The sequence below is a fragment of the Equus caballus genome, chromosome 9 (assembly GCF_041296265.1).
Source record: "Equus caballus isolate H_3958 breed thoroughbred chromosome 9, TB-T2T, whole genome shotgun sequence".
Taxonomy (NCBI): Eukaryota; Metazoa; Chordata; class Mammalia; order Perissodactyla; family Equidae; genus Equus; species Equus caballus.
This window is the reverse complement of record NC_091692.1, coordinates 52,275,001-52,291,308: the sequence shown is the minus strand read 5'-3', so window position 1 is coordinate 52,291,308 and position 16,308 is coordinate 52,275,001. Positions and strand designations below refer to the sequence as shown.

Here is a 16,308-nt window from a genome sequence, read left to right as displayed (position 1 = left end):
AGTGAATTTGAGCTGAGGTAGGTTTTCCAGGCTGAATGAAAGGCCCTGAGGTGAGGTGAAGCTTGCAACTGATTAAACCAATGAGATGTGAGATGAGATAGGAGAGGTAAACAGAGACTAAGTCTATCTAAGTTGTAGGTCATTTAAAGGATTTTGGATTTTATCGTAAGAGTGATGATCTCCTCAGGCAAGGGCAGGCAGCAAAAGCGAAAATGAGCAAATGGGACTACATCAAACTAGAAAGCTTCTGCCCAGCAAAGGAAACCATCACAAAACGAAAAGACAACCTACCAAATGGGAGAAGATATTTGCAAATGATATATCCAATAAGGGGTTAATATCCAAAATATATAAAGAACTCATACAACTTAATATCAAAAAAACAAATAATTCAATTAAAAAATGGGTAGGGGCCAGCCTGGTGGTTCAGCGGTTAAGTGTGCACGTTCTGCTTCGGTGGCCCAGGGTTTGCCGGTTCGGATCCCGGGTGTGGACATGGCACCACTTGGCAAGCCATGCTGTGGTAGGTGTCCCACATATAAAGCAGAGGAAGATGGGCACGGATGTTAGCTCAGGGCCAGTCTTCCTCAGCAGAAAGGGGAGGATTGGCATCACTTAGCTCAGGGCTAATCGTCCTCAAAAAAAAAAAAAAAAAAAAAAAAAAGGGCAGAGAACCTGAATAGACTTTTTTCCAAAGAAGTTCAGCTGGCCAACAAGTACACGAAAAGGTGGTCCACATCACTAGTCATCGGGCAGTGCAAATCAAAACCACAGTGAGATATCACCTCACAGCTATCACAATAGCTGTTAGCAAAAAGGCAAGAAATAAGCGTTGGAGAGGATGTGGAGAAAAGGGAATCCTCATGCACTTTTGGTGGGAATGTAAATTGGTGCGGCCACTAATGGAAAACAGTATGGAAGTTCCTCAAAAACCCATTGAAACACTTTAAGTAGAGGAGTAACTTGAATGTAAAGTTCTTGAGCACGGTGATTTTCTTTTGTGTTTATTGTCCCTGGTGTCTAAAACAACTATCTGGCACTTTGTAGATGGCTCAGATATTTTTGAGTAAATACTTTTATTTAAATAAGTGAATACATTTGTATTTGACAAGATTATTCCATCTGTTGTATGGTAAACAGATTGCAGCGTGGGGTGTGAAAACTAGCTCCTGAGAAAGACCAAGTGAAAGCTGGTGGTACGTGAGGGTGGTGATTGAAACGGAGAAGCACCTCTAGGAGGAAGAAGAATTTGATGGTGGCACACGTGGGAGAGGAAGATATTCAGGATGCTTTATCTATGAACAGCAGTGTTAGAGGGACACCTCTGAGTCTCTAGGACTTAACTTATCCTTCTTTTTTTCCAGACGATTCTACCTGCTGTGTTTTGGTTTTGCTTTAAGCATCACCATGCACCTCTGGATTCCTGCTTACTCAAGGTGTATTTTATTTTGTTACCAGGCTATGAATTTGACATAGACTTTTAAAATGTCTCCTGAATCTCTCTCCTGTTTTTCATTCTTAGAGCCACTTCCGTACTGGATGTCATTTCTTCCATGCTGGATGTCATTTCTTGCCTAGGCTATTGCTGTCCAGTCTTCCTGCTCTCTTGGCTTTCTTACCCTATTTCTTCTCTGCTCTCTCTTTCTACCCATAATATAGAAATAAGCGTATCGTTCAGCTGCCTAAAAATTATCAGTGCTTTCCCATTGCCTGCAATGTGAAGTCTGAACTAAGCGTACTGGTTGTTTTTTAAGAGTACATTCAATTAAGTTCAACAGGCATTCACTTGAGCTCTTGCTATTTGCTTGTCTGTGATTTAGCCGCAGGCAGAGACTCTGTGCACCTTCCTAATTTTCATCCTTGATATACTAACTCTTGTCTGGGTGATCATAACTGACTGCACTGGATGTGTGTGCTACCATTTTTCTGCGGTGGCTCTCTGAGCCTTCTCTGTAGTCTTCTTTATCATTGGTAAATAAGGCAAATATTACTGGAGTAAAAGTTCTCTGTACTTAAAGAATGTGAAAGGTTTGGATCACTATTGAATGATGTTTTCATCTTCTGGAATAATATGCAATTTGGCAGCAGGGTGTTACATAGATGCTTATGTTCAATTTATGGGCCCTTAGTGATCATGTGTCTTTCTCTGCTCCTTGCTCAAGCAAAAGTTACTTTTCTGTGTATTTGGATGACTTTTTTTTTTCTTTAGTGAGTATTTTTATTACAGTTATTCAGTGAACATTTGCTGATTGCCTGTGCCGGGAGTTTCAAACTTTTCTTTCTTAAATAAGAGACCTCTCTTTTTTCCAAGGAAATCTTAAACAGAATACCAGTGAATAAAGCAGATAAACAGGGAACTATGCTGGTTGAAGTGGGATAGTTAGATCTCAGGCCACTTGATACCCCCTTGGTGGCTTCTCGGATGCACCTCCAAGAAATGGTTTTTGGACTTGCAAGCAGGAATCAATGGAGTAAAGGTGGTACCCACTGTGGGAGAGATGATAGTTCTAAGTGACTTGCACATACAAGTAATGCTTGGAGTCCACCAGTATTCCTATGACCAGTAGTCCTTTCTGCACTTTGTGAAGTTTGTAATTGATTTTTCTAGCTAGAACCACCATTGGGGCATATGTTCATGTTTATACTGCTTTCTCTTGGTGGTCAGCAGGTCATCTTTGTTTAAAAAAAAGAGAGCAAAAGAGTTTAGACTATTTCTTGCTTCTACTTCTTAGCATTTCTATCTCATTTACATTTAAATGGGTGTTGTGCTTTCAGCATTTATCCTATCTGCCTTACCCATCCCTTGCCCCCTCTAGGTAACTATAGTTACTAATATGGCTCTGGGTGTTTTGTCAGAAACTGGCTTTGCTTTCTTCCGTGCTTACTTTCTTCATTCATTTATTCATTCAACAAATCTTTATCAAACACCTACTATTTCAGGCACTCTTCTAAATGCTGTGGAAGCTGGAGTTAACAAAACAGGTGGAAATTTCTGTGTTCTCAAAGCTAACACTGGTTGGGGAGACATTAAAAAATGACGTAAATGTGTCAAGTACTAGCTAGAGAAATGCTATAGAGGAAGGGAAGGGAAATTCCTATTGTTGTCCCTATATGGAGATGACCCAAACATTTTTGAAGTTATCTTTCTAGAAATAGTGATAGATTGGTATGGATTTACCTCATTCTTTTGACCATCTTCCATCTTAACTCAAGTTCATGCTCTTTAAAGGCATGAAGTCGTGCTTCAGGCTGTGATCTCTGATTCCAGACCAACTGCTGACCAGTTCATTCTGGGATCGAGCCCCTGGCCTTGTTCTCATTAGTGTAGTTATCCCAGTGTTTACTAATTACACTAATTACTTGAACTGAGCATGTCTTATTCTTCTGATTCCTCAGAGCTAACTTAGTCATTGGGTTTCAAGTTTTTATGTTTCCTAGCTTTTAACCACCAAATGAAATCATATACAGAAGCCCAATCTATAAAACAAGTGAAACATCTCAGTGAGAATGGAAGGTGTTTCGGATGAGGCCAAAGGCACTCCTCCCACCTTGTCCCCAGCCTTTCTGGCTGCATTGTCGCCTCCATAGACTCCTGCCATGAAGCCATTCAGAGCCATTAGGCTAGTATGGCCTTGTCCTATTGTGATGATGGAAATGTTCTGTAACTGAGCTTTCTAGTGTGGTAGCCATCAGCTGCAGCTGTGTCGTCGTGTAGTCCCAGCTGTTGAGCACTAGAATGTGGCTAGTGTGACTGAGGAACTAAATTTTAAATTTTATTCAACTTTAATTAAAATTTAAATGGTCACATGTGGCTAGTACAGAAGTATTGGAAGGTGCAGTTCTAGTATAATGCTAACTCTAGATTTAGCACTTCCTGAATGTGTCCTTATTTCACTTTTCCAGATCATGTATAAAATTAGTTTTAGGTGATAATGGGCTCTGAGAAGGCCTGGAATAAGTTCTGGCTTGTAACCTTGGACAAATTATCCAACCCTTCTGGGCCTCAGTTCCTTTTTGTAAGATGGGCAAATCTGTGGTAACTTTTCATGGTGAGATTTAAAATGAGATAATGCTTGCAGAACATTTGGTACAGTGCCTCATGCCTCATCTTAAGTGACTTAACCTAATAGGTTTTTTCATATATTTTTTGCTTGTAAAAATAAAACCTGCTTATTGTAGAATATTTGAATAAAAGAGAAAAATAAGAAGAAACTAAAAATAACCTGTAATTCCACCATCCATAGACGAGCAACAGAAAAACTTGTGGAATGTGGAAAAAAATGTGCTTTTGGTTCATAATATGATTTTCTCTTTGTTTTGAATATGCATATGTATGACTACAGTGATACTATTATTGTAAAAAAAGGATCTTTTAGAAACTGCAGGTCATATGTAGTATAAATTGCCTTAGCTTTTTTTTAATATCATGTAAAAGATCTTAGGAAATATGTTGTGATTACTGAAAGGTGTTTTAAAACTGAACTCAGTAATTTACTAATGTTTTTCCAGATTTATCTTTGGTGACTTAATGTTTTCAGAATAAAGAATTCTTTTTAGGATGATGGAAAAAAGATACATAGGTGATTTTATCTTAAGTTAAATCTGTCATGTCTCTCACATGTTTTAGAGTCTCAAAATTGTGATTATAGGCATGCCTTATGACATTATAGTAATAAATATTAATTTAAAATACTAAATTTATTGAGCACCTTCTATGTGTCAGGCACTGTGAAGAGTGTTGGAAATATAAAAACAAATAAGATGTTATCATTACCCTTGAGTAAATTATGATCTAGTGGGAGACACTGACCTTGGTTCTCAATACAATGTGGTCAGTGCTGTGAGACGGATCTAGACCGTGTAATGGGGGAATATGGGGTGGTCTGGGCCAGCTGGGTTGGAAGAAGTGTCAGCAAAGGGTTTCTGGCTGAAGTGACATGTGAATGGAATTTTAAAGGAATGATGGACTTAACCAGGCTTTGGTGGGGGAGGAGTATTCTAGGGAAAGGATGCAATGTGATGGAAGCCTGAGCAATCTAGGGGTACTTGGAGAGCCGTAGTAGTTCAGTGTGGAGTTCAGAGGTGGAATGGAGGTGAATGGGAGATATGAAGATGAATCTGGAGTGATTGCAGAAGCCAGATGGGTCACAGAGGTCTTTCTACTCTATTAAGGCACATGGACTTTATGCTCAATGTTATAAAAGGTCTTTGAAGATTACTGAGAGGAGAGGGGCAAGATCTCTGATGACATCTTTGGCAGATGCAGTAAAATGATTGGATGTGATTTGGAGAACAGGTCAAAGATGAATGGTACAGAGCAGGAAGTCCATTCAATGGGTTGTTGATTAGGCCAGGTGAGAGATGATAGATGATGAAGGTCTGAATTCAGGCTGTCGAAATGAGTAGTCCTCTGGAAGTTTGGGTCTAGAATTTGGAGGGGATGTTAGGGCTAGAGTTATAGATGTAAGTCATCCACATAATGGCCGTGGTGTGACTCTCACAGTACAAATGAAGTCACTAAGGAAAAGGCGTACGATGAAAATTTGAAGAGGAACTATAAAGGAACATCAGGCAAAAATACCAATAGTTATCACAGAGGTGAAGAAAGGTGAGCCCTGAAAGAGACTGAGAAGGAGCGGCCAGGAAGGCCTGAGAAAAATGAGGGGAGTGGTGGAATTGCGGAGTCCTGGGGACGATAATGTTTCAAGGAGGAGGAAGTGGTGAACAGTGTCAGATGCTACAAAGATGCCAGATAAAGGACACAAGTGTTTCTTGGATTAATAATGAAGAAACAGTTGAGGAGAATTTCAGTGGGAGTTAGGAGGATACTATGATGCTTTATTCCAGGGTTATTTTAGTCAGGATTCTTTGGTTTCAAGTGAAAAGTCAACAAACTAGACTTTAGGATTGATTGACTAGGATCTGTAGATGATTTGGAAGGTCCAAATTCTAGGAATTTTAAAGATGCACCTAGGCCCTAGGATCCAGTAGAATGAGAAACTTTACTTAGCACTATCAGGATAATCTCTTGCCGTTTCTCTTCCTTTCTTTCTGCCTGTTAGTTGCCTTCTTTTTTGCTGCAGACCTGCTTTCTAGACATGAAGGGCTTTCTAGACATTGTTTTTCTTTCTTCAATTCTGAAGATGAAAATCTTGGGAAGTGACTGAGATTACCCATCTTGGACTAGGTGCTGTGTCTGGGCCAGTCATTTGGGTATCTTGGGTCGTGAAAGAACATGATGGCTCCCAAGATATTTATAAGGTTAGAGGGTATGGCAGGTTTCAGTTTGGGGAGGGAAACTTTCTAGGCAGACAGTCTCAGAGTTGTTTAGTTCAAGTACGTATCAGATGGAAAAGGAAATGAAGAAGCAGAGAAAGTGAGTGTAGATTACTCTTTCAAGGACCTGGGATGTGAAAGTGAGTGTTTGGTGGTAACTAAACAAGGGTAATTGGACATTGGTAGAGTTATTTTATAACCAAATCATTGAGGTAGATTTACTAATGAGGATTGAAAATGTATTTGAAAACAAAAGATAAATGTTAATGTTTATGGGAAAACATTTCTTTTCTTCTTTTTTTTTTTTTTTTTTGAGGAAGATTAGCCCTGAGCTAACTGCTGCCAATCCTCCTCTTTCTGCTGAGGAAGACTGGCCCTGAGCTAACATCCATGCCCATCTTCCTCTACTTTATATGTAGGATGCCTACCACAGCATGGCTTTGCCAAGCGGTGCCATGTCCGCACCGGAATCTGAACTGGCGAACCCCGGGCCACCAAAGCAGAACGTGCGAACTTAACCACTGTGCCACTGGGCCGGCCCCAATGGGAAAACATTTCTATGCAGACATATTCTTGTGGACATAGAAATTTATGTGAACAGAGGAAGTCTGGTTGTAATCACCAATTTCAAGATAATTTTATTTGGGGTCAGTTTATTGTTAGGTATATATGCTCTGAGTAGTCTCCTTTGTGTTTGAGATCATCATAAACCATATTTTCTGAAAGGAACCAGAGAATATTAGAGTTTGAAAAAGATACTTGAGATCATGTAATCCAAGATGCTTAATTTTATAGATAATAAAAGTGGACTCCAAAGAGGGGAAGTGAGGTAATCACAGATACAACAGTGCTTATCAGAGGAAGAGAGACTATTTCCTCCTTGGGTCTCTGCTTAGAGAGTGGGGAAATCTTTCCTAAAACCTCTTCCATAGACCTCCCTTCATGACCCGTTGTCCAGAATTGGAGCGCAACACTCACCTCTGAACCCTATTGTTGATAAGGGGAATGTGATAACCTGATTAGTGTAAAACAAGGAGGATCTGCCCCCAAGAATTGTGTACCTGCACAAAATCAGAGCTCTCTAGCAAGGAAGAAGGGGAGAAGGGCTGTTGAGTAGGAACTCAACAGTGTCTGTGGCATAAGCTAAGCTAAAGAGTTTATACCTTATTTTGTGGACAGTAGGATACTCCCAAAGGTTTTAAATCAGAGGATAGGTCAGATTTGTGTTTCAAAAATAACAATCTTCATAAAACATCTATGATAAGGCGTGAAGAACAGCTCGTTCTTATACTCTCTAAAACCACATAATAAATTGAGTTGCAGAGCTGAACTAAATTTCAGTTCTCCAGTATCTTCCTATATTACCTACATTCCATTCTCTCATTATGTAATTGTATGCTGTTGATGGTTGTGTGTCTTTTGCCATGAAATTAAGGTTGATGTCTTCGAACTGGCTATAACACAGGGAATAGATTTGTAAAAGTTAGGAATGTAACCATCCTTCTTATGAGAACACTGATTATGTTTATTTTGTAAATGCCTTCCTTAAGGAGGCATTTTAAAAAAATGCCATGAAGTTGCTTAATATTTTCGCTGGTTGGGGTATCTGGGTGTATAATACACATACGCAACTCTCGTACAGATGGGCTGTGGTAAATGTTACAAGAGAGGCAGAGGAAGTGTGATGTGCTTCCCTGGGGCAACTAGGGAAAGCTGTAAGAGGCTGTGGGATCTGTAATGGGCGGTGAAGAACCTGCAAATTGGGACAGATTCTTCTAGATCAAAGAAACAGCAGCATGACAAAGAAAGGCAGAAAAACCAGGAAATACCAAGGTGCTCTGTATAGATAGAACATTGACTGGGAATAGGGGGGAAGATATTGGAAATAAAGCCATGAATGGATCACAGAGAGGAAGGCACAAGAGAATGGAGCTCACTTTTGTTGAGCCTGGTATGAGTAGGCTCTGTGCTAGGGTCCTGGTGAGGTAAAGAGGATTGTATCCCCGTTCTTCTTATGAGAGACTTGAGGTGCAGGATAACAAACTTGGCTGAGGGTTGAGTCAGTCAATATTTGAAACCAAGTCTGTCTTAACTTGAAAGTTCTCCTTTTATGCCAATTATCCTTCCACTGTATAATTCCATTGTGCTTAAAATGTTAGCATTTGACTTTTATTCTCAGACATTGTTGAAGGGTTCTGAGTGAGGATGGAACATTACTAGAAGTGCTAATCAGCGAAATGAGATGGTAGCATTGTGGAGGCTGGATAGTCACCATTCTAGTCTGAAGTGTCCTGTAACGTTTCACACCCAAACATTGCAGTAACTAAATGACTGTTGTAGGAACTCTATTTGCCATATTTTCCAGAGAAATAAAAATCAAATTCAGTACTCAGTTTTGTTCCTCCCTAACTGCCTTCTCCTTTCCATTAAGTAGTAGCTCAGTTCCACTTGAGTGTAATTCTCTTCAGTGCATACCATCCAGCTTCCTTAACTAACACTTATTTAAGTAAGAGCAACTCTGGATTAACTATAATTGACCAAGACGTTCCTCAATCCATAACACCTCTGAGTCATGGATATTTTTGCTATTATAATTGGCTTGGTGAACTGTGATACAAAAAGATGTAGCATCCACCAATACTGAACTTTCTCTCTTTTCACACTAATCATCTTTAGAATGGTGTGTAAACAAGGAAAATATAGAATACCTATTCCTCACACCTTAAAAACACATCTGGAACTATTTGAACTAACTAAAAGCAAAATAATTGCCATGGCAGATTATGCCATACCTTTTCTTTTTACTTAAAAAAAAAAAAAAAAAAAAAAAGGAAATGGAAAACATACCACTTCTAGAAGGCCCTGACATTGAATTGGATATTGAAATGGTATCAGTAATAAATTTATGTATGCCACATTTTCTTCAGTGTGTCAGCCATCTTTGGTACATATGTGTTGGATATTTGCCATGTGAGTTGAAATGTTATCACATAGGGAAGATCTTGTCTAGAAGTGGTGTGAATCGTTAGGGTAGATGTAAAGTCAGTCCTTTCGATTCTACATACCTTCCTGATCTGACAGATTATTTTTCTTTTTTCTAAAATCATTTCGTGTCAGTCTTTCAATAAATGTCAGCATTCCCCTACAGCAACTAAAAATAGAAATTACATACAAAAACAGGATAATTTTCGTGAACTTAAAAATTACATAAGAAATATTATAACTTAATATTGGGTTTACTGTATCCTCCAATTTGAAAAACGGAGCGAAATGCTTCTGTGGTTAAATCATAGCTCTTTTACTGTTTGCTATAAAATTTCAAGAATATATATTTCAAAATGTTTTTTTAAAAACATAATCCAAAACAAATGCAACAGAACTCAGCATACTTGAAATGCATTTTCTGAAATTATCTTAAATCTCTCTACTCCAGAAGGTTTTTGTGTGTGTATGGGTTAGGACTGGATGGTTATTTCATCATCTGTGTCCATCCTGGATTGATTGCGCTGAACAGCACAGAATGAGTTACATATGGTCTCACTTTATCTAACTTTGTAGGACCTCTGGGTTGGAACTCTATTTGATCAGAGTGAAGCTAACTGTCGCAGAAATTTGGCTGATGTTAAAATCCTAGGTAACACGTATACATGTATTCCAATTAGAATGGGTAGATTCCTGCTAGAAGTACTGATATTTTGCTATTCATTGATTTAGTGGCCATTGATGACTTTTCCAGAAGTTAAAAAATAATCATTCATCTACCTTTTTATTATTATTATTAGGAATCATGTTACAAATGTGGACAAGACAGATAATTAAAAATCATTTTTTTAAATTGAAGTATAATTGACATAGAATATTATATTAGTTTCAAGTGTGCAACATAGTGTTTTGATATTTTTATACATTATGAAGTGATCATCAAAACATTGCAAATCAAAATTATGAGTGTTTCAAAAACCTTTCTGGGGTTGGCCCGATGGCGCAGCAGTTAAGTTCACACGTTCTGCTTCAGTGGCCTGGGGTTTGCCCGTTCAGATCCCGCTGATCATGGCACCGCTCATCAGGCCATGCTGTGGCAGGCATCTCACATATAAAGTAGAGGAAGATGGTCATGGATGTTAGCTCAAGGCGGCCAGTCTTTCTCAGCAAAAAGAGGAGGATTGGCAGCAGATGTTAGCTCAGGGCTGATCTTCCTCAAAAAAAAAAAAAAAACACCTTTCTAAAATTGGGTAGAAGAAAATAGAAATACAAAGATTATCTGATGTTTGAAGAGGAAACCTATTGCCAACTTTAGAGTTTATTTCCTTTTTCTTAGTGTGGGGCTATTTAAAAAAGAATAAAGAGAAATGAGTTTAAGATATGTTTTCAAGCTTAACTATAGCTAAGAACTATGTCAAAGTAAGGTAGGGACTGTGCCAAGACTCAGCTTTTAGGGGTAGACAATGCTGTACAGGTTAACTTTCTCCCCCTTCTGGCTCTTTTCTCCCTGTTTTGGTCTTTTGCCCCTTCTCTTTTCCTTCTACTGCTTTATTTATTTATTTTTTTGTTATTCCCACTTCTCCTTCCCTCTCCTGCTCCTCCTTTCTGTCTGTGTTACCCACGTGCTTCAAATCTGTGTATCTGGACTGCCTTCTCTAACAGTTCAGTGTGAGTGTTAGCAGAATGAAAACCAGATGGACCAGCAGTTCCCACTGTTATCTCCCAGCCGACTCTGGCAAGCCTCTGTTTATCCCTCCTTCCTTGGCATGACAGAAATATTTGCCTTTATTTAGGGAGACTTGTATTTGCTGCTGTACCTTTCCCCTCAGTTGTAGCATTAGTGGAAAGCTATTCATTCCCTTGTTGCTGAGGTTGGTTGAGGTGAGTAGACTGTGCAATGAATTTAACTATAGAAGAAACAGTTTTAAACCTGCCTAACTTCCGTATTTTTGTAGGGTAGGTGATTTACTGATACTGGTTGTTAAATGCTCTGAAATAGCAATACAAAGACAAGTTTTTAGCAATAAGATAAAGGGAGAAATGCTCTCCAAGTGTGTTTTTACCATCACTTCACTGAGAATACTTACGACAAGGACATTCATTGTTATTCAACCAGCAGTAGAGATTAGGAAATAGACACCTTGTTACTGTTAACCAGATCGTCATTCAAAATGCTCTTACTGGAATGCTCTTATTTTCATTCTTTAGTGCATCTTCCCTAATATGGTATCAACATTATTTCAAATTTTAATTGTTGTGTTTATTACAACTCAAGTCTTATGAAATTGCTTTGAATAAAGATGAGGTAGATTTGGAGTTGTCACTGTAGCAATTTGGGCTTTTTATTTTCTTTTAATACTTGACTTTTTAGTAATTTTGAGAATTTCTCACTGTGGTTATCATAATGTTTTAAAAGACTTTTTCTTTTTTTTTTTTTTTTTTTATCAACAGCCTGTGTTATTTTATTTTTCAGAAAGCCCAAGTGGGAAATATCTGTGCCTAAGGCTGCAAGAGGTGCCTCAAACATTTTTGGGGAGGGGGGTGTGCACATGTACACCTTTGTAGAAAATTGGATCTAAAGAAACAAACAGAAACTCTCTCCTCTCTCTTTTGCTGGAGATCTATTGCTTTAATAAATAGATTAAATTGAGAAAAAAAGTTTAAAATTTCAAGGGGAAAGTATACTTAGTAGAAAACAGTCCTGAAGTGCAAATGTTCATTACTGAGTAATCAGGAAATGTCTCCATATCTGTCACATACTCATGAAAAAATATAAGGAGGGTCTTTCATTCTTTGTAGTTCTCAGTTAGGAACTTCTCCTTCGTACTCTGCCTGAGATTGTTATTGAAGTGTTGGTCTCATATATTTACAATGGTGAGTCATAAACTCACAAGTTCTAAGTAAATAATAGCTTAAATTCATTGTGTGACCTACAGCATTTATGTAGAGTGGTGATTTTTCAAACATGGCAGAAAAGATTGGAGTGAGAGCTATGTCTGGGACACATAACTGGCTTCATGTAATAGGCGAGAAAACTAAGTGTGGAAAGGGGATGGCAGGTGTTGCAAAAATCCACAAAATGCCACTTCCTGCCAGAATTTCACCTGCATGACAGAGCTACTGATTTGTGTTATTTCTGAGCTGAGGGGTTCATTACCATCCTACTTTCTCATCTATTTTTACCTCTTGCTAAAGTTGCCTTTAGCTTCAAGTGAATTTGTGCTGTTGCGTATCACACTACCTAGGTAGCATCTGCCAAACTGGGAATAACAATAGGATATAAAATAACCCAGGTACAAATGAGGTCCTTCCATCTGCACTACACCTTCTTAAGTGGGATTTGGGTGGTAAAGTCTTGATTTAAATTTTAGAAGATAAGGATAGAAGATATTAGATTTGTTCTGTTCACTTGCTTGTAAAAAAGATGAACCCCACTTAAATAACTGAGGTGCTTAAGCAGTAAAATAATATGTTCATGGTGGCGTCCTCCAGATCGGACTGAGAAGCACTCCACGATGCCAGACTCACCTGTGGATGTGAAGACCCCATCTAGGCTAACTCCTCCCACGATGCCACCTCCCCCAACAACTCAAGGAGCTCCAAGAACCAGTTCGTTTACACCAACAACGTGTGAGTAGTTGTCTCTGCATTTCCTGTTTCCATATATTTATTTCTAGTTTACTTCTGATCTTCTAATACCACTTTCTTCTCTTATTTACAAATAATGTTAAAATCTAACATCCGTAAGTTAAAAAGGATATTGTTGTAGGCAACAGTCACATACGGAAAACTTTCTGAAATATGGAGCATCTTTCTTGTCTTGAACTTGTCAGATGTTTGTTAAACCTTGACTCCATTCCAGCTTGGCTCAGGCCTTGTCCTCTGAATCAGTGGAGTGTGTTGCTTTCTGTGTCGTCCAAGGAAAGGACAGAACTTTCTGACAGAGTAGCAACTTCCCTTTCTTTCCTGTATATTCCAGTAGGGATAGTAGATAGCTTTGTTTTCATCAGTCTCAAAGTTCTGGTTAAAATTGTCATCAAGGATTTGTAAAACTAATAAATGCTATCTATTGCAGATAATACTATCTATAGACCACATGCCGTGAAATCTATATGAATGACAAATAACTAACAGGCAAAAATAGAGCCGCGGGATTGTAAGGGATTGGCAAACTATACATCCCAGGCTGTTCATGCAGTGTCACACTGCCATTTCAAAGACCTTTCTAAACATGTAGGGAGCAGGAGGCTGCAACAGTGCCAAGTTGTAACCCTGTCATCTTGTACTTGGTTTGTTGTCCCCCAAAGCTGCAGTGATAGGCATATGTCTTCTGTGAGAGGTGCTGGTGAGCTATCATTTCTTGACAGGTTGCTTTGGTACTCATTTGGGACAAGAGTCCATTTTATCATTTTAAAACTTAAGAATAATGGGATACTTAAAACATCTTCAAACTGTTGTTGGAAATAGTTTATCAAAATTATTTTAAAAAGATAGGTTTGATAAAGATCAGTTTGTCAAATTAATTGATTTAACTGAATAAAATCAACGTTTTCTTTGGTAAGAAATGTGCAAATTTTTCTAGCCTAGTTCTTATGGATTATCATTTTGATGTTCAAATAAATTTTATCGGAAATGAATTTACTGAATTACCACCAATCTATGCTATTAGTTGAGTTGGGATGTCTCCTTTTGATTTCTTGAAATAACTCCTTGGTAATTACCGTATCCATTTTGGCTTATTAAGTAAAATTTGCATTTTCCCTAAAGTGGTTAAGAAATATGAGGGGGAGAAAATAGCCTTCTAATTGGGTGATATAAGGTTAAACTTGAAAGTCCTATTTCTATAAACACAGCTGTCAGTTGTGTGTACAAAACATGATTAAAAATGTTCAGCGATAAATTTAGTCTCCACCAAATGTACACTTTCTCTAGGGGAGCAGTTTAGAAAGGAGTAGTCCTGTTATATTGATGTAAGCCTTTGACAAAAGGCTGACATCCAAACGCTGTTTGTTCTATGTTTGAAACATTTCACGTGGTTGCCATATGTGCACATGGGAGGCATGGCTGTCCCTGTGTTACAGGCGACTCCATTTACTCTCAGCCTCTGTGCAGAATACCCTCATGCAGCGTGAAGAGTACACCCATTTACCTGTAGACTCCCTGAGCCTGTGGTAATACTAAGTCAAAGCATTTTACAAAAAAGCCCCAACAGTTTTTAAATTATAAAATCTACCAGATTTAAAAGGAAGGAGACTTGGTTGTAATTTCCTTGTGCGTGTTCTCTGTAAGTTTACTTTTTCTTTCTGATTTTGTGTCCTTGACAGTAACTAATGGCACGAGCCATTCACCCACAGCCTTGAATGGCGCCCCCTCACCGCCCAATGGCTTTAGCAATGGGCCTTCCTCTTCTTCCTCTTCTTCTCTGGCTAATCAACAGCTGCCCCCAGCCTGTGGCGCCAGGCAACTCAGTAAGCTGAAACGGTTCCTCACTACCCTGCAGCAGTTTGGCAATGACATTTCACCAGAGATAGGAGAGAGAGTCCGCACCCTCGTTCTAGGACTGGTGGTAAGCAAATGGAAATTGGCCCGATTTTCTGGGGTAAGAGAGAGTGTGTGTGGGGGAATCAGAATACAGACTCCATTCTAACAAGTATTTTGTTCTAGTTGTTTGTACACCTGGAGATTGCATGCAAGTCTGATAATTCTATAGTAACAAGGTTTTCAGTCCTTCGTTATGTGTTGACCCCATGAACTCCATTGATCCCACCATGGTTTCTTTTACTGTTTGACTAATAAAGATATGGTTATGCAAATTTATTGTTACCTTGGCCATAAAGGGTGTGTATAAAATTCAGTAAGTATATCCTCAAATGGCTAGTGGCTTTCAACAATGACAATGTTTGTGTTATGTTAATGATTTACTTACTATAATTAGGTGACCATTTCAACTTAGTTGCTTTGAGGGATTTTTATTATCAGCCTAGATGAGCAAGAATTTATAACAAGTAACACATTCTTTTGTGTGTTTTCATTTTTAAGGCTAATAACATTAAAAAAATTTTTATTGTGGTGAAATATACGTAACATAAAATTTAACATTATAACCATTTCTGAGTGTACAGTTCAGTAGCATTAAATATATCCACATTCCTATGTAACCATCACCACTATTCATCTCCAGAACTTTTTCATCACCCCAAAGTGAAACTCTGTACCCATAAAACAATAACACCCCACTTTCCCTTCACTCAACCCCTGGCAACCACTAATTGGTTTTTTAAAAAACCAGTTCTTTGTTATAGATAGAATTACTTAAACCATTAGTTTGAGAACAGAAGTGTTGATTTTGGCACATTATACTGCATTCTGTATGTTATCACACTGGAAATTAGAACATAGAGATCATTTTTTTGCACCCTAAATCACTTTTACGTATACTGTGATTTTTCTATATAAGTAGAGGATTTTCATTTAGGAAGGTGATTTTTCCCACAGCAGACTTGAGTCATGGAGAAGCTATGAGTCACATGTTCGTCCTTTTATCATCCAGGCTTATGTTGGAACTGAAATTCAGATGATAGGCAGCAGTTTCCTTTTTCTTGAAACAGCTCATTTATTTTATTGTGTGGACTTATCATGGGCAAAGCCATACCAGTTGTGTTTTGCAAAGAAGTTCTGGGATTAAAGTCTGAGTGAGAGTCTGGTGCTGTGGACATGCTTCAAATCACAGTATCTCACATTTGACAGAGTTTGCAATTCAATGTTAACCGTTAACCTCCTGCTCCTCTGCACTCTAAGAACAGAAAGCTTTCACATTTCCCACAATCCATCAGCTTCACCCTGTACTCCTCTAGGTCAGGAAGGCGATTTTGACAGCAGTGTCTCAGCATCCTGCAGTTACTTTAGCAGTCACTTATTCCTTCCTTTTTATTCATTCTTGAGTTTTGCATAACAGGCTTTTCAACATGTAAGTTAGACCAAAGAACCACGAAGTAAATCCAAAGCAGTAATTGTATCAAGTAAATGGTGTATATGTTGTTACTATTAAAA

The 16,308-nt window shown here is 38.4% G+C and overlaps 1 protein-coding gene across 1 annotated transcript in view; it reads left to right on the top strand.

Annotated features, from left to right (window-relative positions):
• Positions 1-16,308, top strand: part of RUNX1T1 (RUNX1 partner transcriptional co-repressor 1) — a 136,447-nt gene that overhangs the window by 62,757 nt on the left and 57,382 nt on the right. The window contains 2 exon segments of the mRNA XM_023648678.2: positions 12,751-12,888; positions 14,583-14,824. Of these exon segments, the coding sequence (XP_023504446.1) occupies positions 12,751-12,888; positions 14,583-14,824 (380 nt within the window).